The 21269-nt window shown below is 43.1% G+C and overlaps 1 protein-coding gene across 1 annotated transcript in view; it reads right to left on the reverse strand.

Annotated features, from left to right (window-relative positions):
* Window positions 1-235: 235 nt before the first annotated feature.
* LOC147884063 (Haloacid dehalogenase-like hydrolase (HAD) superfamily protein) overlaps window positions 236-21269 on the reverse strand; it is a 30995-nt gene continuing 9961 nt past the window's right edge. The window contains exons 6-11 of the mRNA XM_087398482.1: window positions 21207-21240; window positions 20916-20971; window positions 16875-16934; window positions 7409-7468; window positions 960-1006; window positions 236-851 (exon numbers count right to left, since the gene is read on the reverse strand). Coding sequence (XP_087254608.1) covers window positions 797-851; window positions 960-1006; window positions 7409-7468; window positions 16875-16934; window positions 20916-20971; window positions 21207-21240 — 312 coding nt within the window. The 3' untranslated portion in view covers window positions 236-796. The remainder of the gene's footprint in view (window positions 852-959; window positions 1007-7408; window positions 7469-16874; window positions 16935-20915; window positions 20972-21206; window positions 21241-21269) is intronic.

The following is a 21269-nucleotide window of genomic DNA, read 5'->3' on the forward strand; positions in this document are numbered from 1 at the left end:
ATTGGCATTGAAACGTGCTGACCTATGTTCATTACTTAAACAATGTAAAACCTTGAGCGTTTGAAACATTGTTGGAATATCTATTAACAATGAGCATCCTGACTGTAGCATGTGGTAGAGCTAATATAAGTTGAAACCTTCCCAAGTAAAGGCAGAAGGGGACAAGTGGATTTTGCATAAAGAAGTGAGGTAGTAGTAGTATGAAAGGGAGAGCAGCTAGGATCAGAGGCGGTGCCAAACAGAAGAAAATTGCGGCTTTATAAGGGCTTTACAAGCCTGAACCAAACATGAAGATGAAACGCCTTAGTTTTAGGTGTTCTAGAGAGACATTTCAGAGTTTGAGAAGTGAATATGATCTGAATAAAAAGAATTGAGTGAGTGAATCTTTAGAGAATCAGAGGTGTAGGTCACCCACAGGGTGCCAAAAGTTGCTGGCAGATGCTGGACAATTTAGCTCGTATGCATATATGGATTATCTGTCAGTACACAGGATCCAGAAGACTGTTAAATGTGGTACAAGGGAGTAGAAATGCCTAGTAGAATAGAAGCGAGGGGCCATCAAGCCCAAAATCAAGGTTCCTACTCCTAGGGTGCGTTAGAAGGAAAGGAAGATATCAATAATTGATTTATTCCTACATATGAAGCATCAGACACGTCTCCATTTACTAATGAGCAAGGGAGACAGAGGGCCATGCAACCTGTTTTACCGCTCTACTTACAGTTATACAAAATGGTACCAATGAAGGACTTTTACATAACCCCTATGTACGAGTACCACTCAGAGCAAGTTGAAGAATTACATTTTTGTCACTACAATATTTTTGTCCATCAACTCCAACAAATTCTGTAGCCTGCACATATGGACATGTACATCATGCTTAATGTAAAGGAGGCAGTACAATGATGCTCAACACAAATAACAATCCCAAAATAAATTATTATGATTGATGGATGCTAACCGGACATTGCCTAAATCTGCATAGACTGCACATGCTCCACTAAAATCCTGAAATTTCAAAGCTGCCAGCTTTTAATGCTTAAAATAAGAAAAGAAATTGTTCACAAGACAATGCACGAATGGGCTTCAGTACTATCTAAAACTTGTTTCTCTACAAGACTCAAGTAAGACCTGCTGTCCCACTTTGCTGACATTAAAAATGTCCATATATAGAAATAAAAGTACTTATTTAAGCACTCAATACATTGCAAAATTTTTATATAATGCAAATAATTGTACAAATCATTTCAATCACTTTACTATGATTGAAGGATTATAGATCTGACTAAGCAAATATACAAGAGAATGTTGCATGATGAAAATATGAAAATGTATTGCATCCGCATGTGTCCAATGACATTCTTTTGACATTCATGTCTATTCCTTGGCAAGCAAATGAAAACAGACATTCTTACACTACCTATCTGCACAAGTCAACAACTAAGCCTTGTATTTATTGGGGCTGTTTTTACCGTGGAGATCTAACAAAGTCTGCCCGTGCCGAGGCCTATCTTGATTCTGCATTTATCTTCCAATGCAGAGAGAGAGAGAGAGAGAGAGAGAGAGAGAGGATTCCCGAAAATCAAACTCTTTTGTCTACTCTTGTGTGATCTTCTCTACTTGCTTCATACATTATTGTGCCTTAGATTGTTCACATCACCAAGTGGGCTGAAGCAAAAGCAGCGAGAAAAGCAGCAAGCACAACAAATTATTTTTATGATTACACTATATGGATGCCCCATAGAAATTGTGTCGGATAGAGGCACACATTTCATCAATGAAGTAACTAAAGAACCTTTGACTAGCTTTATAGCTATTCATGGAAGAAGCACGGCCTACTATCCCAAGGTGGTGGCCACAAATCGCTCCAATGCTTGGAACTTGCAGCCTCCCGTTGGCCTGGGCTGATTGCTCCAAATCCGCCAAGGATGATGGCGTAAGCTTGTTGTGAGCTAGTCCCACAAGCAACAAGTAGCAACATAGCCCTCAAAAGCACCTGAAAATTATGTAGCACACACCATCAGAAAATGCACCTCAATGCTTCCCTCCCTTGGTCCCTTGCTACCCAACGTCTGATTCCATGTAAGGCTTGGTCTACACTTGAGGACCTATATGCTAGGGACTGGGCGATGCGTGCTGTCACCTTGCAGAGACAGCTATACAATCTCGAGTTCCCCAAAGGGAGTTCTATGCAACCTTTCATGATGTGGGTGCTGCCCTAACTACGAGTCAGTTAGGCTTCACTCATTCTTACCAAGCTCCCTCCGGATTACGACATAGTTGCCTAAGCATTGAGGTTCACAACACGTCAATTAGACTTTGATGACCTAAGCTCCCTTCTCCTAGAGGAGTAATCTGTTCTTATCTCCCACATGTGAGTAACCGCACCAATGTATATACAGCATGGGAATACCCACATATACATCTATGTATGCATGCATGTGTGTAAATGTTCATTGGTCAAACAAGCAAACTCTAGCCCCGGCTACGGGTTGGCCAAGCCAAGGGAAGCTGTGGCTATGGCTAGAGGTGTCCTTAATACGTATGTAAATCTCTAGCTACAGCTAGATGTCTACAGGTGACAGTTACGAGATTGAAAGAGGAGCAGTGAAGGGATGCAAAACACATCCTCTAGCCAGGTCCAGAGGTCATCGTTCTTGACGAGCCTCAAAGGTCATCGTGCTTGATGAGCCTCAAGCCATTGCTAAAGGTAAGGCTCTCTACTTGAGTTGAAGAAAGAACTGCGATGATGAGTTTAAAGAAAGAAGAGGAATGCTTACAAGAGCTTTTGAGCAAGAAAAATGACTTATTTTCTCAGGGGGGGAGGGTGGGGTGCACTAATGCTAAGGGGTCCACTTAATAAATCAAACTACCCAAGCTAAAGGAAACCTAGCCTATGATTGAAATTAGTAGTAAACATTAGGCTTGCAAGCCCAACCTCTAGAAGTTTCTTGGCATGACAGATCTCTAGCCACAGCTAAAGGTCTAATTCAATTGAATTTCGTAGTCGCAAGTTACCTTCTAGCCATGGACACAAAGCTAAGTCTTGCTAGGATTTCCCCGAGTTTGAAAGGTTACTATAAAGATTATGATACCAAACTTAAACATTATGACACATACCTAGATGAATCCAAGAACATTCCCAAACTCATCCTCTAAAAACATAACATAGTGCAGTTTCAATCTCACAATAGTCACTCATAAGATTGAAAACCAAAAACTCCATCATGCATAGCAGGGACTAGCTACTATGACATCCCCACTGACATCATCAGCGCCCAACAATGGGTGTAGACCATAGTATAAAGTAAGCTCTCACACATACAAATCCACACACCCACACATACTTGAGCATCCATTTATACAAAATCTTCGTACTGAGTTTCTGTCGGCACTTCGAAGGTGAAGGGCAAACTCAGCCATGACAAAGGCTAGCACTAAAGGAGAAGGCTAATTAAAAAGTAGTCCAAATCTCTTCATTCAAGCTACAACTGCTTGTGAAGTCTAAACGATTTCATTATAGTCTCTCCCAAACGAGCATCTAAATCTAAAACTAGCTGATAGGGCAACGCACCATTTAAGATAGAAAGAATTATCGCAATATCAGCAGGCCGCAACTTGGACGAAAACTTCACAAGGTGAAATATGCATGTCCGCTAATACGGCAGAAGCATATACCAGGTACCTAGATGAATCCAAGAAAATTCCCAAACTCATCCTCTAAAAACACAACATAGTGTAGTTTCAATCTCACGATAGTCACTCATAAGATTGAAAACCATAAACTCCATCATGCATAGCAAGGATTAGCTACTATGACATCCCCACTGACGTCATCAGCACCCAACAGTGGGTGTAGACCATAGTAAAAAAGTATTCTCTCACACATATAAATCCACACACCTACACATACTTGAGCATCCATTTCTACAAAGTCTTCGTACTGAGTTTTTGTCGGCACTCCGGAGGTGGAGGACAAACTCAGCCATGACAAAGGCTAGCACCAAAGGAGAAGGAATCTCTTCATTCAAGCTACAACTGCTTGTGAAGTCTAAACGATTTCATTTTAGTCTCTCCCAAATGAGCATCTAAACATTATGACACATTCTAGACATCAAAGCATATCATTGTATTTAGAGATGTGCAAGTGTCCCTTGCATACTTTAAAAGTTTCTACGCACCATAATACCTATACTCTCAGATTCGAAAATTGAAACCCTGACAATGATATCACGGGTGTAGGCACACAAATTATCCACCCAACCAACCTCTACATAAGCATATCTCACACACTAAATTTTTTTCGTTAAAATTCCCGTATGCTAATTCACAAAGCCCCAAATCCCAAGATGGATCTAGTCTGCCACATGTCTTCATTTCAGGGTACCTCTTAAATGCATCTATTCTACCCCTCTCTTGGAATACCAATTAATTCACTTGCCCCTAGGCACTTTCACACACTTAATGCATTTAATACCCATAGCCTTAGACCCATCTAGTCAGTGCCTTGCCACCCTCATCAAGGACCTTGACATAAATCCTTTTGACCATTTACATGAAGCCCAAATAAATATAATACAAACATTGATCCTCTAAAGGAAAATGCCCACTAACCCTTCCGAGGTCATGCTACCTTAACTTGAGCGTAACATTCCTTCCCTCTTCAAGCATCAGCATTCTCGATGATAAAGTCTGGGAACACTCTCCGTAACTGGTATACGAATTCCTAGGTAGCTTCTGATAGAGGTAAACCATGGCATACAACCAACACCATGGGTATCTTCGGATTGCGTACTTGCATTGCTCCTCGGTTTAGGATCCTTGTTGGTTTGCATCTTGCATTATCCTCTATCTCCTGAAACAAAACCCACCTGTATGTAAAAATTTCTTTAAACAAGAAACATGAAACACTAGGTGCACCTTACAACCCTGGGTAATTCTAATTTATAGGCCACCTTGCCTATTCTTTTTAGAATTAGCCACGGCCCATACTATCGGGGTGATAACTTAGCACACTCTCCTGCAATCAAAGACTTAGAGCGCGAAGGAACTCTGAGAAAAACTTTTTCTCCTTCCTTAAATTCTCTGATGGATTTGTTTTCATATGCATACGCCTTAGCTCTATTCATAGCCTGGCAAATGTTAGCTCTCGCAAGTGCTAGCATCTCCCGCATCTGAACCACAAAGTTTGCGGCACTAGGCACTTTCTGAGGTATTCCAACTGTAGTTGGATTTGCTGGTCTATAGCCATAGTTCAACTCAAACGGACTGAACCCTGTAGAGGAATCTATCATTGTAGGCAAATTCTAACAGTGGCAATCACTTGTCCCACGTATGTTGCCTTAACAAAACATATGCTCTAAGCATATCCTCTAAAATTTGGTTGACTCTTTCCGTCTGACCATCCATTTATGGATGATCCCCACTACTCAGTCCTTAGTGTCTCAAACAATGCAGTCCAAAAATGACTAGTAAATTTTACATTCCTATCCGACACTATGAATTTGGGTAATCTATGCAGACGAAATATATGTTTAATAAACAAATCCACCACTTGCGGGACACTAATAGACTCTCTAGTCGGAATGAAGTGAGCCATCTTGGTAAGACGATCAACCACCACAAAGATAGAATCATATCCACCTTGTGTCGTAGGCAGACCTACAATAAAGTCCATGGAAATGCTCTCCCACCTACCTAGTGGTATTTCCAAAGGCTGTAAAAGTCCGAGTGGCTTCACCCGCTTTGCCTTACTTGACACGAAAAACAACGTGTCACATTTTCATGAATATGTTTTTTCATTTTTTGCCAAAAGAAATCTCAGTTCACGAGATCATGCGTTTTCTGGACTCCTGGATGTCCCGCACATGGGCTATCATGGCATTGTTGAATGACTCTTTACCTGAGATCATTTTGATTAGGTTCTACTACCTTGCCGTTTCTTTTTAACATACCATCTCTTATGGTATATTTTGCATAAGTTTGGCCTTTTCTGGATGTCAAGTCACCCTTTTCCTCGGGTTTAAGTACATGAGCCTTAGGCCAAAGGCTTTGGACGAACTCGTCTACCTTTTGAGTTTCTCTAATCTTGGTCTCTAATACCGTGAAACTCATATCATGCATACTGCGTGACAACGCATCAACAACTTTATTATCCTTTCCCCTTCGATACCGAATCGTCGAGTTAAACTCCTGCATGAGTTCTGCCCACCTAGCTTGGCGGCCTCTCAAATGAGATTGCTTACAAAAATGTTTCAGAATATCATGATCAACATAATTTAAAGGTTGATATTCATGCCATTGTTTTCTTGGTCAACAAGTTATGCGATCTCAAATTGGAGCACGATGTTTGCTGTACTCATCTCCGTTCTCGTTGCCGCCTACATCATGATGTTGTTGTGCGGCCTCTTTTGCATATTCTTCCACAATTGCACGCGATGCAATTTTTCTTTTGGAAGCTCCTTGTGTGGTCTGACAAACTGAGCAACATGTAGACCTGTTAATCTATATTTTGGTTGCTCGAGAATATTTTTTGTTGCTCAAGGATATTTTTTGATGTGCTAAATTGCTCAAGCATATTTTTTTATTTGAATGGATAAATTCTCATGAAAATGTATGGATGCTCCCTGTTCCCCCTCAAACACTTGCAAAAGAGATGCATGGCATTCTGAAAGAGGACAGAAACCAAAAACGAAAAGATATCATCATCATCACGGAAGTGCCCAAAGAATGACATGAAGGAAAGGCAAATGAGAATATAGACACTGGAGGAGACTACCAATGAATGCAAAGGTCAAGCAAAATAGGCAATCCTTCAAGTGGAGGCCCAAAAGACAAAGGTGAAAGACTGCAGTATTCAATGAATAGAAAAACAAGAATTATATACAAGAGATGACAGTATTGCGGCTCAAATAGCTCAGTGTGAGCAAGCCCAAGAGGCCTAGGATGCATTGGTAATCAAGGGAGTGAAGGAAAAGGTGACTCAAGCCTCATCTTCATGGGCTAAGTGGCTAAGGGCAAAGCTGTTGCCCCCCTACTTCTCCTCAACATTAGGCATAAGCAGTAAGTCAAATGAGAGAAATATGGAGATAGTAAGGATAGTTTTACAATGTTGTTATGGCTCGTCAAGAAGATTAGACTAGAGTGTAGCAAAACACTACATTTATTCATCATCTGCCACTCATGGCTTCAACAGCCCTAACAATCTAGCATGAATCTTAACAACAATCAAGAAAATTACAAAGTATCCTTTGTTTCAAGAAAACCATCCAAATAGTTCGGGTTCGATAATTAAAAATTCAAAAATTAAAGAAGCGGTAAATTTCATTCATTTGTGCATGGTTAAGTGTGATGAAGAAAAGCAAGAAACTAGCCGCATGTATTTCCAAGCGTGAATATTGAAGCACATACCTGGTCTGATGTAGAAGAAGTAAATGAAATAATGCAGCTCATGCCAGCGCTTAATGCAGCCTGCAAAGAAAGAGATCTTATGATTTTTAAAAGACTGAAAACAGGTAGAAACCTCCAAATGATAATCACATAATGCTTACACACACACTTTTTTTTTTCTTTGTTGAAGTTATATTGCATTAAGAAAGCATTTACATTCATAGCTGTCCTAGAGTGGAAGAGCTATTACAAAATTCTAACACACACACACACACACAGTTTTTGTGAAAACTTTTTTGGATTACATTACAAAGTAGCTATCCCAAAATGGGATATGTCAAAGTACATAAGTCCCAAACTAGATAGCTGGAAAATACATCAAGAGAAAATCTCACTATAGGACAAATATACATCATACTCTATGTAGTGTGTTTTGCAAGCAATCAAATAGATACTGCTGCAAAGAGCGACGAAAGAAAACAAAAGTAGAAAATCACCATAGACACTGTTGTTCTATCTTTCCACACGCACACACACACACACGGTTAACCAACCAACGAGCCTTTTTTATTGTTTTGCAAGAGTCCTTTGATATGCCAAATAAACTCCTTTCTTGAGGCCCTCCTCTTTACTTACTGCTCTCTCTAATGTTGTTATGGCTCAAGAGATGCTCTGGCAGGTTCACACACAAGGCCTCCACGAGGTACCAAAGTGGTGCCTCAACCTTCAACTTTGTGAAACTCTTAATTTAATGGAAAGTCCTCCCTACAGTTTATGCCCCTATACTCAAATCACTCCTTTTTGAGTCTCATAAACTTTTTGTGTCCTTTAACCTGCATCTGAACTCTCCCATGGGATATCTTATGTTGGAATATGGGCCTAAGCCCCTTGGTGTACCCCCTTGTAATTTGTGATAGGTAATGAGGCTCTTGGTGCACTGCATGACACGTGTATAATGGGAGGCTATCCCATAAATCCAATTGTAATTGAAAGGGCCTTGTATATATGTCCTACTTTGAAGGCCTTCTTGCATCCCTGGTCGACCCTTTTGGGATGTGAGGAGGAGGCGAGGCTATGGGGCGGTGTGGGACCCGCACCCGGTGCATGGAGGACACGTGTGTGCTCTGCCGTCTGGTCTATCACGGGATGTGACGACCCATATGGACTATGTCGGTAGATTGTTCCTTCATGTGGAGATGTCGCAATCTGCATGGCGAATTAAGTGCAACCTGTTAGGTGGCGACCACCTGCACCAATGGCTAGCTGCCTTTGCTGACATGACTTTGAAGGCACTTTGGAGGTAGCTTTGATTTGCACAACACCCCGTCCGAACTGGTCTTTGATTTGATCAACTCACCTTTCAAGGTGCTTGGCCCACGAGGGGTGTTGGAATATGGGCCTAAGCCCCTTGGTGTACCCCCTTGTGGTTTGTGATAGGTAATGAGGCTCTTGGTGCGCTGCATGACACGTGTATAATGGGAGGCTATCCCATAAATCCAATTGTAATTGAAAAGGCCTTGTATATATCGCCTACTTTGAAGGCCTTCCTGCATCCCTGGTCAACCCTTTTGGGGTGTGAGGAGGAAGTGTGGCTATGTAGCGGTGTGGGACCGCAGCCGGCGCATGGAGGACACGTGGTGCACTCTGCTTGAGCCCAACTTCTTAGTGTGCTAATGCATCTACCTGGAAATCCAAAATCCTCACTTGTATGTCCCTGGTGCACTGAAGTCCCCAATGAGGAGAACCTCTTCTTGCTACATGTACCTCTAAATGTCCTCGTACCGTCCCAGGAGGACCTCTCTTTGATGCATGTACCTCTGAATTTTCTCATATAGTGCCAAGAGAGTGGTAGGATCTTCCCTCTCCTTGTGAGGCAATTTGGGCATAGTCGGATGTCTATGCAAAGAAGTAGCATGCTACAATATGCATGTCTAGGGTCTAACGTCTCCTGAATCGGATCCACATATATCTCACATGCTCTATTGTCCTAGTAACCATGATTTGTGCCCAAAGGTGGGAGTGCAAAAGCATAGCCACTCTCCTCTCAATCCTTGTGTGCCTCCATATGTACGGGTCTTTAATTGCTATGAACTGCCACTTTACCATGTACTATAGGTAACCCTTCACATGGCTCTAAGGTATCTCCATATAGACTACGAAATCTTTCCCTCAAAAAATATCCGCAAAGTTGCTTGCCAATAGGCATAAGGTCTCATTCTTGTTCCAAAGAGCAATAGACAAGGCCTTCATGGTCCAACAAGCTATAAAGAAAGGGTAGGGGCAAATTAGAGAAAGGAGGATAGAAGAGCGGAAGGGGTAGAGAATGAGGGGGAGAAAGAAGGAGAAGGGGTAGAGAATGAGGGGGGGAAAGAAGGAGAAGGGGTAGGAGAGAAAGAGTAAGAGTAGGGAAGGAGGCGGGGGGGGGGGGGGGGGGGGGGGGGGGGGGGAGAGGGAGAGAGAGAGAGAGAAAGAAAGTTTATTAAAGTCTGCTAAAGACCGATGGGTCTATGAGACTGAAGAAAAACCTGATACAATGAGCAAAAGAGTGAAGCTGCTAAGCGAGCATCCTAACCCATGCTAAAAAATTGTGTGTAGACATAGTCAGTGATACCATAGTACATGTCCACCATATACCTAAGCAACCATCCTGGCATCATCATCCTCATGTGGAGACACAGTCTGATCCAATACAATACAATGTAGTACATCAAGATACACCCGACAATGGACACACCCGACAATGGACTAGGCAGTGCAAGCAAGAAGCCAGTAATGGACCGTTGTCTGCCATCTGGACGAGTAACCTATCGTGCCCTCCTGGCTGCTACCCGACGTCTGACGAGCGCCACTATAGCCCGGGTCGGCTGCACCCCAAACCAGAGAAGAGAGAGAGATGATATAATTGTATGCAAGTCCCCAAAAGACCCTTCAGGATCTATGGGACAAGCGATCACTATCAACTAATAGTGATCCCTTACATCCAGTGAGAGACAATATTACAAACTTGTCATGTATATTGGCCTACGTCCCCGCGTGTTTGCAAAAATCTTTCATCGCATCCAAATGTGCTTGCAGGCTCTTCTTATTCTTTGCGAATAGGGGGGCTATGAGAGAATTTTGAATTAGCCCATGGGGAGGGGGTGAAGGGGGATATGGGGAGGGGGGGGGAGGGATAAATTGGGTGGGCGCCATGTGTCCCTACTCCAAATTCTGTAGAGTCTGAGCTGTCATGTAGAGAGGGCATCGTTGCATCTGCTTCTTCGACCTGCCGCCCGCATCTCCTTCCTTGCTGTATCTTTGCCTCGTTCTCCTTCAGCAACGGCATCGGCTTTGCCAAGCTCTTGGTCACGAAAGGGATTACAAAGTGAGTGAGGTGTTGTGAGAAGGAGGGGAGAGAGGATTGTGATGGCGGATGACAAAGCGAAAGGGATTGCACGCTGTGAGAATATCTGCGAAGTGCATGACTTAGCCTACGGAAATCAAGGCTTTTGCATTGGTTGTTGGGGCTGCTAGATTGCGCAAAGCTTTGATTGCAATCTCTTGAGCCTTGGAAAGGCTGCTTTGTGGAGGTAACTGACAAGGGCCTTGATGCCTCCATGCCTCGCAATTAGGAGCCTCAACCTATTGTCCCCAAATGCAAGATCTCGCAATGCCTCCGTGGCATTCTCCTGCGCTTGAGGCGTGCCCGACGTAACTTGCTCTTCAGTGCTGGTATTGCTCCTTCCTCTGCAAGATAACTTGCATGCTTGAATCCTAGAGGTGCGTCAAGCGCGACAAGTCACCTTGATCTGCAACTAGCAAGACACCTTTCTCATCGTCTTTAAGATAACCAATCAAAGCGTTTAATGCAGTCTTCTTGAAGTCCGTATTTTCGATTTTCAATTTTGCGAACAAGTTCCAGACATGTAAAGTTGCTAGCTCTTTCTCCGCAAGATTACTTGAGATCTCTCTATCTCTGCCCAGCCGTGATGTGTCGTCGCTAAATCGAAAGAGTTTTAGATACAATTTTTTCAAATTCTTGTTTTGTCATTCATGAAATGCCAATTCGAAATGCATAGTCAATTAGATCACAAAATTACAATCTTGTTGCGAAAAATCCGAGATCTGAGTGCTAAGATAATGAATTTTTTCATTAAGTAGACCCATTAGGAGAAGAAAAAAAGTCCTACGTCATCTGCATAGAGAGAATTTTTTAATTTAAAAAATATATATTAACGTCATCGGAAAGCCTCGCGGTTCTATGGGACAAAGTACACCAAGAAGAAAACTCATACAAAACTCAGTGGGCTAGAGCAAAGGGCGCGCTAGGGCCCTTGCTAAGAACTAAGCTACGCTAAGCTAAAGAGCTCAAGAGCTCAAGCAAAATCAGATACAGACTGAAGCAAACTGAGAGGTGGGACTCAAAAGCTGAAGCCCAACACTATGGTGGCTCTACGGTGAGCTCTGAAAAAAACTCGGATTTGTGTCTGTCGAGCTCTCTCACGCTGTAGCAATAGATGTGGTCTCCTCGCTCTCTTAACCTGTTGAACTATGTCTAGAGTGAATCCTCGTCTCTGGCCATCTTCTCTAAGGAAAGTTAAGATAGGTTGGACCTCAAAAGTGTGTGCTCCAGTCGGTCTCTGTATCGGGCTGCTGCTCCTCCACTACGATGTGTCCTTGAGCTGACTCAAATGCATAGAAGTCTATGATGCGTCACTGTGCTTGGGTTGCACCTCTTATTGCTCTCTAATCTGTCGCAATAGTATCTCCCTATGTCGGCACATCTCAATTAGATAGAGCCCAATATAGACCTGGTCATGCAAGCAGACCAGTCGTGAGAGTGGACAAAATCCGCTCCACTCTTGATAGAGACAATGGTATCACCCCCGGATCTCGTAGTAGGCTAGGCAGACATAGAAATGCTCCTCTGTCTCAACCACCCCCAACGTGCATAACATACAGATCCGCTCTATCCAATGGCGATCCTCCGTGCATGTGAGACTCCTCTATCCTCGAGATACGGTCTGATGATGAATCCCTCCTCTAATACTCTCAAGAAGTGGTCACCATAAAACTGGATCTTCGTGAGAGAGAGAGAGAGAGAGAGAGAGAGAGAGAGAAGGCTGAAAGTAGGAGGAAGGAGGAGGGAGAGTTGTCACATCAAAATTGTACAATGAGTGGTGGATGGCGACTTATATATAAAGGGCCACTAAAGTAGCCCTTTTACCCTCTTTATAAAAGCCATCCCGTCCCATAGAATGTTGCCCTCAAAATTACATGTGCCGAATGCTATACAAGGGTGCTGAGACAACAAAGTGATATACCTAGATGAATCCAGGAACATTCCCAAACTCATCCTCTAAAAACACAACATAGTGCAGTTTCAATCTCATGATAGTCACTCACAAGGTTGAAAACCATAAACTCCATCATGCATAGCAGGGACTAGCTACTATGACATCCCCACTGACGTCATCAGCGCCCAACAGTGGGTGTAGACCATAGTATAAAAATATGCTCTCACACATACAAATCCACACACCCACACATACTTGAGCATCCATTTATACAAAGTCTTCGTACTGAGTTTCTGTCGGCACTCTGGAGGTGAAGGGCAGACTCAGCCATGATGAAGGCTAGCACTAAAGGAGAAGGCTAATCAAAAGGTAGTCCAAAATCTCTTCATTCAAGCCACAACTGCTTGTGAAGTCTAAACATTTTCATTTTAGTCTCTCCCCAACGAGCATCTAAATCTAAATCTAGCTGATAGGGCAACGCACCATTTAAGATAGAAAGAATTATCACAATACCAGCAAGCCGTAACTTGGACGAAAACTTCACAAGGTGAAATTTGCATGTCCGCTAATACGGCAGAAGCATATACCTAGATGAATCCAGGAACATTCTCAAACTCATCCTCTAAAAACACAACATAGTGCAGTGTCAATCTCATGATAGTCACTCACAAGGTTGAAAACCATAAACTCCATCATGCATAGCAGGGACATAGCTACTATGACATCCCCACTGACATCATCAGCGCCCAACAGTGGGTGTAGACCATAGTATAAAAATATGCTCTCACACATACAAATCCACACACCCACACATACTTGAGCATCCATTTATACAAAGTCTTCGTACTGAGTTTCTGTCGGCACTCCGGAGGTGAAGGGCAGACTCAGCCATGATGAAGGCTAGCACTAAAGGAGAAGGCTAATCAAAAGGTAGTCCAAAATCTCTTCATTCAAGCCACAACTGCTTGTGAAGTCTAAACATTTTCATTTTAGTCTCTCCCCAACGAGCATCTAAATCTAAATCTAGCTGATAGGGCAACGCACCATTTAAGATAGAAAGAATTATCACAATACCAGCAGGCCGCAACTTGGACGAAAACTTCACAAGGTGAAATTCGCATGTCCGCTAATACGGCAGAAGCATATACCTAGATGAATCCAGGAACATTCCCAAACTCATCCTCTAAAAACACAACATAGTGCAGTTTCAATCTCATGATAGTCACTCACAAGGTTGAAAACCATAAACTCCATCATGCATAGCAGGGACTAGCTACTATCATGCATAGCAGAGACAACAAAGTGATGCTGATCAGCCTGGTAAAAGATAGGTTTACTGCTAGGCAATACTCTTTGGCTGTCATGATGTTCATCCTCTAGGAGTCATTTCCCATCTTATGAGGTACACATGTATACCCTGTTGTGGTGTACTTGATCTATCTCTGAAACCCACAATGCGCTCAGGAACATAGAGGATATGACCCTCCTTGGCAGCTTTGGAAGTATGTGCACATGCTCACCTACATGTGGTTTCAGCAAAGACACATGAAACACATTGTGAATCTTCGAGGTGCTTGGTAGCTCCAATTGATATGCTAACTCCCCAATCTTGCAGATGATCTTGTAAGGGCCATAAAATGTTGATGCCTCTCAATGAAGCATAATGATTTTGTGGAGACGTAAATGCACATCATCTCCTTTTTTGAAGACCCCTATGTTTATCCGCATAGTTCTTCTAATTGGCTTGGCCATCCTGCATATTCTTTTTAGCCAATTACAGAAGGGCCTCCATCCTTTCCAAGTCATCTCATGCTTGCTGTGTTTTCACAGCAATGTCGGCAATTGAGAAAAGGCATTCCCACTTTACACCCATACATTGCCTTAAACGGGCTCATGGCAATAGAGAGATGCTTGGTAGGTGACTTTGGACTTTGGTTGTGACTTACTCACACTGCGAAAACCGAATCTTCACACATTGCCTTGGATTTAACCTATAGCACAAAGACTCTCCAATTAAGAAACACTACTAGCCCAAAAGCAAATCCATCATTACAGCATGAGAAGCAAGGAAATTTAGCAGTTTTGCTACTAGTGGACTAGACACTTTACAAGGTCTTAAAACCCCAACTATTCATCTAACCTACCCGATGAAGACAAACACATGAGATTATGGGCAGCCTTAGAACGTGGATATCTGGAAAGCAAAGTGCAGCCCATCAACGAAGGATTTGGAACAAATTTTTGTGGGTATTTACAGGACCTTATCCACTTTTTACAAGGCATTTGGGAACGATGCAATGAAAACTACAGTTAATAAAACAATGGACAAAGCTTTCTTTTTTGAAAGAAGCCCTTTTAATTAACATCCCTAAGGCTACGCTGGCCCAACTGCACGAGCAGGGCACCCTTATCCAGGGGCTCAGACACGACATCACACAGCTTTGAGAGGAGCTCGGGACCCTCAGAGCAGCGCCTGGAGGGACCCCAGTCACAGAGATGGAGGCACAGATAGCCACGATACAATCGGCTATAGCAGAGAGGACTAGATGAGTGGACGCGGCGAGACGGGAGCCCACAAAGGCAACCGTTTTAACTGCCATACAGAAGCAGCAGCAGAGGGCTTCGAAGGCCCTCAACATCCGGATACGAGGGATTACGCAAGACAACACCAGCACCACTACAACGCCCATGGAGGAGGCGATCACCTTTTTGACCACCACCACGGGGGTCCCCGACCATGGCATAGAGGAAGCATGGCGTGTTGGGAGAGACCCCAACCGAGAGCAGCCCCTAGTCATTCACTTAAGAGATTCACATGCTCGACTAGCGATACTCCGACGCCGAGCCGCTCTACTAGAGCATCCCACCTTGTCCATGGACAAGGATTTGACACCACTACAGATTGAGAAGCAACGAGTTCTTCTGCAGCAACGGGATGTTGCCCGTAAGGAGGGAAAATGGGCCGTGGTCCGAGATGGTAGGTTGTTGACCGGCACCCCTCGAGCTCCCACCCGTACTCCCTCAGGGGACGAGGCCTATGAGACTCAGGTTTCCAAGACCCTAGCCTGCACCTTTTGGAACTGTAATGGTACCTTATGGTCAGACCCAGGGAACTTCTCGGAGTCTTATACAGGACGAGACATAGTCTTTTACACAGAGACACACCAGAGCCCAGAGCATCCACTACCGATAGTCAGTGGCTACACATGGGAGTCAGCCTTCATGGATGAGACGAGTAATACAGGAGGAGTCCGAGGATCACGCGGGGTCACAGTATTGTATAGGTCTTCCCTCGCTGGAGCCATCTCCATTGAGAGGAAGGACACACACTCCCGATTCATGTGGATCCGGATCTGAAGCACAGACACCCGTGACCTTTTCATAGCAATATGCTACTTCCCGCCAGACACATCCCACTTCGCCAGAGTGGCACGAGAGGAGGGTGAGACATCGCCATATGCACCCTTACATCAGGATATCCCAGACCTTTCAACCCGCGAGGAAGTTCTCCTTGTTGGGGACTTCAATGCCACGACGAGCACGCGCCAGTACCACTCCTGGACTTTCGAGTTGATACTATCATGCTACCAGACATCGACCTAGACGGAGCAGGTATGACTAGGATCTCATCGGACCGACACGGGCCTGTTACACCATATGGACACGCGCTCCTTGATCTGGACAGGATGCATGATCTCATCATCTACAACGGGGTTGACCTATGGCCCTCCTCAGGTGGTTTTACTTGCTTCCCACAGGGGGGGGGGCACTAGTGTAGTAGATTACATCATGGGATCCCCTACCCTCACTTCATGAATCACCGACCTAACCGTAGCACCACTCCCTCCAGGAGCTGATCACACATACCTATTCTTCACTATCACGCTTAGCCACACTTAACTTCGCCCAATTTTTGCCTTTATTCAACTAACAAATCAAATTAAATTCATTACACCTCAATTAGCACAGCATCAAATACACAACCCTTGTGAATCCACACTCAACATCAAAGAACATGAAGCCTACCCAAATTGAAAATATTATGAATAAAATTCACAACATTATGCACGGATGTAGACTTTTGATGACTAAAGTTCAAATTTACTGCTGCTGAGATGATAAGAAAAGAGGCATAATCAATGAAGCCACAAAGAGTGCAAAATACATAAATAGTATTCAACTTAACACAAAAAAGATACTAGAGCTCCAACCTGAAGTCCAATCACGCTATCCTCCACCACCAAGCATTGCTCCACGGGTATGTGAAGCCTCTAATAAAAGGCAACAAGCCATATTAAAGAATTTGCAGCTTAAGGCTAGTATATACAAATACAAAGCATATTGTCTACATAAGAACAAGTAGATAAATATTGATACATTGTCATCTCTCTATCGGGTCATCCATCCACCTCTCTCTCTCTCTCTCTCTCTCTCTCTCTCTCTCTCGGCATACGAGGATAAGGAGGGGTGGCAGTCCTTTTCAGGTCACACTTGAGGCCCTATATATCTGTCATGAGGAAAGAGGAACATGCACGTCACATGTGGGTATGGATTCAGCCACCTGGTGCACGCCTGATTTTCTTTGCAGTATGCTACTTTCCTCCAGATACATCATCGTGTGCACATGAGGTTGCCACAAAGGGTCATAGCCCATACGAGACGATATTTGATGATATCTTGGAGTCCTCCAAACAGGGGGAAATCCTACTTTTGTGTGACTTCAATGCGCATACGGGGGATAGATAGGTGGGCCTACTTGACTTCAAGGCTGATCAGCTCAAAGTGCTGGAGATAGATCCTACAGAGCCTGGAATTGCGAGACGCTAAGATGATGCACCAAATGTCACTGCATATGGCCGACATCTACTGGATATGGGAGCAGTTCACAATCTATTTATATACAACGGTTTCCCCAAGTGATTGTTGTCAGGGGGGCTCACCTGCTTCCCACATGGAGGAGGATCGAGTGCAATGGATTACCTTTTGGGATCCCCGACTTTTGTGTCACATATACATGATCTCATTGTGCCCAATGAGATCTGTCTTTCAGCATCTCAGCCCCAATGCTGATCATTATGTAAGGTCCAACAGCCTCCACTCGAGTCTAGGTACATTTTGACTGCGTGCAGCTGTATGAAACTGTCCGTGCAGTTGCACCTCCTGTCCCATACAGCTGCGCCTGGCAGACGCTGCATTTGAAGGCATCTACAAAAAGCTTATCTGCTGTTGGAGGTTTTTTGTGGGTTTGGGGGCGTGGGCAGACATTTGAAGCCGTTTAGAACAGCTGCAACCTGTTATAGGCTCATTTTGAAGTAGGCTGCACTCTTAATGAGGTTCTGCTAGCTATGGAATGTGCCTGCAGTTGTCATCTGTATGCCTTTGGAGCTGCTTTTGTTCAAAAAATCTTCTACAAACAGTGCATTTTTTAGGCAGATTTAATTCTGCATCAGTGTTGTTCTGAAGCAACCTTAACAGAAGTCATAAACTCTGCTTTTGTTCAGGCTTTCGAGCTTCATCTGGAGCTGATTTATCTGATATTTTTGTTATCCAGTTCCAAGAAGCACGACTATGTTCTTGGAATGCTCAAACGATCCATTTTTCTATTCAAAACTGACATATTCAGGTTGCATTTGCCTAGCCAAGCATTGGCTTGTGGAACAGTGTTCAATTGTTGGTGCAGTATAAATCACAGCATTTTTGGTATTGTTTGTGCATTATGGCTCAGAACCAAAATCAAAATCTAGGAGATGTAGTCTTGGCCTAGGAGGATAAGTTGGGTGGCATCAAGAATTCCTTGTAGAGTTTCATGATAAGTACACCTCAACAAGGAGGTAATCCCCATGATAGGCAACAGGCTTAGGTGAGCCAACTAAACCTGTGCCCCTATTTAGGATCAAAGGAGATGGGATGCTAGAGATGCCCAAGCTTTGTCAATCATTGCCTTAACTGTCAAGAGGTCCATCGTACCTCATCTCCGTTCCTCTATGGCTTAAAGGACTTCTAAGCAAGCTTGGGATACTTTGGAGAATGTGTATCACGGAAGGAATGAGGCCAGGGTCTTACTTTAAAAGACAACTTGACAGTATCAAGATGCAAAAGAGAGATTCAATGTCAGAGCATGACTAGCAGGATCTTCGAGACTAGCTGCTGGACATTGATGAAGTTATACCTAATAGCAAACTTGTGTCTAACCTCTAAATTATTTGCCATAGTCTTATGTCTTTTCATACTTCTCTGAATTTGTCTATGAGGGGTAGTACAGTTCCGCTTACTTTTCAGAAGCTAGTGGGGCTGTTATTGCAAGAAGAACAAACAATATTTCTGATAACATGCAGCATGGTGATCAAGTTGTTGGCTAAAGGCAAAAACAAGCCTCCTTTTGGTGGCACTCAGTCCAAGTCTAATTCAGCTCAGCCATCAAAAATGCGGGTCAGCCCAACAATAAAACTAAATGCCATTATTGCAAGAAGCCTAGACACCATATCAATGAATGCAAAAAAAGGTTGAAGAAAGATAGCAAAAAGAGGGAAGCTGGAATGACAATTTCAGATTCCAACGCGACTGATGCAAGCAAGGGTAGTGCTTCAGCAAACTTTGTTACTGAAGATTGGTCCTGTGGGCTTGCAGTTATGATGACACGTGTGATGCCAACCATGAGGTTGCCCCACTCAAAGTGAGTGTTGTGTGTACGAGATCAAGAGAAAATCTGACAGTACTATTGATAGGTACAAGGCAGGTTGGTTGCCAAGGGCTATTCTCAGCAAAAGGGGATGGACTATGATGAAACCTTTGCCCCACTTCCAGGTACTTTATGGGCTGAAACAAGCCCTATTGGCTTGGTTTGAGAAAATTCATACGTATTTGACCACTCAGAGTCTACAAAATAGTCCAATGGAGAGTACTCTTTATGTCAAAAAGGACAAACAGGCTTTGTTGATGCTCATCCTGTCCACACTGACTCACAGGCACAAGTGGAGAAAATTGCAGAATACAAGAAAGACCTTGAAGCTTCATTTGAGATGTGTGATCTAGGGTTGATACATTATTCTTTTGGCAATCAATTTATGCAAACCAACATAGGCATTGTGCTCAAATAGTTACAATACACTCAGGGACTGTTGCAGAGGTTCAATTTTCAAACTCCCATGGAGCGAAGGTTGAAGCTTCCTTTCGATGCTGTAGGTCAGGGCGTTGAATGCTTTATTTATCTCTGCAATACCAGTCTAGATATTCAGTTTAGTGTATTTCATTTGAGCAGCTATATGCACAAAGCGTGTTTCAAATGCTCGCAAGGTATCAGTCTCTTGGTATTTTCTATTCCAAGGGGGGTGACTCAGACTAGCATGCTTTCAGTGGTTCAGATTGGGCTGGGGATCATTATACCAACCTTTCCACTAATGGAAATTGTTTCTTTATTGGCAGGTCATACATTTCTTGGTTCAGCAAGAAATGATCCACCATGGCAACATCATGTTGTGAAGCTGAATACAAGGCAGCCTTCATAACTACAGTTCAATGTGTATGGATAAGGACATTAACGGCAGATCTTCATGGTGATTTGAACTTTACAGCCATCTACGCCCATACTCACTAATGGTCAGAATTGCTATTACAGTGGCACGGAATCCTATGTTTCATGCACACACGAAACACATTGAGATCCATTATCATTATGCCAAAGAGAGATTGCATGCAGGAGAGATCAATTTGATCTACTGCCCTCCACATCAGAATGTTGTTGATCTTTTCACGAAGGCTCTATCCAGGAAAAAATTTGAAACTTTCTACAAAACTTACTCCTTGTTCACTAGGACACTGTCCATGCAAGGGGGTGTTGCAAATATTTAATATTAAAGGCAGTGGCCAATGTATTAAGTAGTTAGACAGATTAGAGACACTTTTTTCTTCTAAGGTTTTCCCCCTAACCACAATCGGTAGTTGAGTTTAGGGTAGAGCGAAGTTTTAACTAACACTAGAGTTAGGGCTTTGTCATGTCGACAACCCCTTGTACTCTCATTCTTGCAACTTCAATTCAGTAGAGCTCCACATTTTTGCCCTCTCCACTTTTCACAATAATCACCTTTTCATATACTAGATTCGACTTCAAAAATCGAAAACTCAACCATTGGATCATGCTTTTTAAAGTGGACTCGTATGTGCTATTCTAGATGTATTAGACATTGTGTAACCCTAAGATTGATGTTATTATTAACAAAATAACCAAAAAAAGCACTCCACAAAGCTGTACTTGCCTTGGCAGCTTCAATATAAATTGATGGATCTGGTTTCTTCTTCTCTACGTCATCACCTATAAAACCATGAGAAAAATTATCAGCCTTGGCCTTTATAGATCCTTCTACGATAAGAACTTCACAAGGAGAGAGTGTAGGTTCACCCAAAGCAAAAGTATGATGATTAACATTCACAAGGCTAGCATATAAACATTCTGAAAGAGCCCAGAACACATCAAGAATAACATCAGCTAGCGATCTTTGCACAAAAAAACTTTTCTACATGGACATGATCTAGAAAGAAGATGATACCTGCAAGAAAGCAGTCCAGTTCCTCGAAACGTTTCTGCAAAACAGTGTGATACAAGTAACTTG

The sequence above is a fragment of the Dipteris shenzhenensis genome, chromosome 27, assembly GCF_047967505.1.
Source record: "Dipteris shenzhenensis isolate YYH24624 ecotype China chromosome 27, Dip_SZ_1.0, whole genome shotgun sequence".
In the NCBI taxonomy this organism is placed as follows: Eukaryota; Viridiplantae; Streptophyta; class Polypodiopsida; order Gleicheniales; family Dipteridaceae; genus Dipteris; species Dipteris shenzhenensis.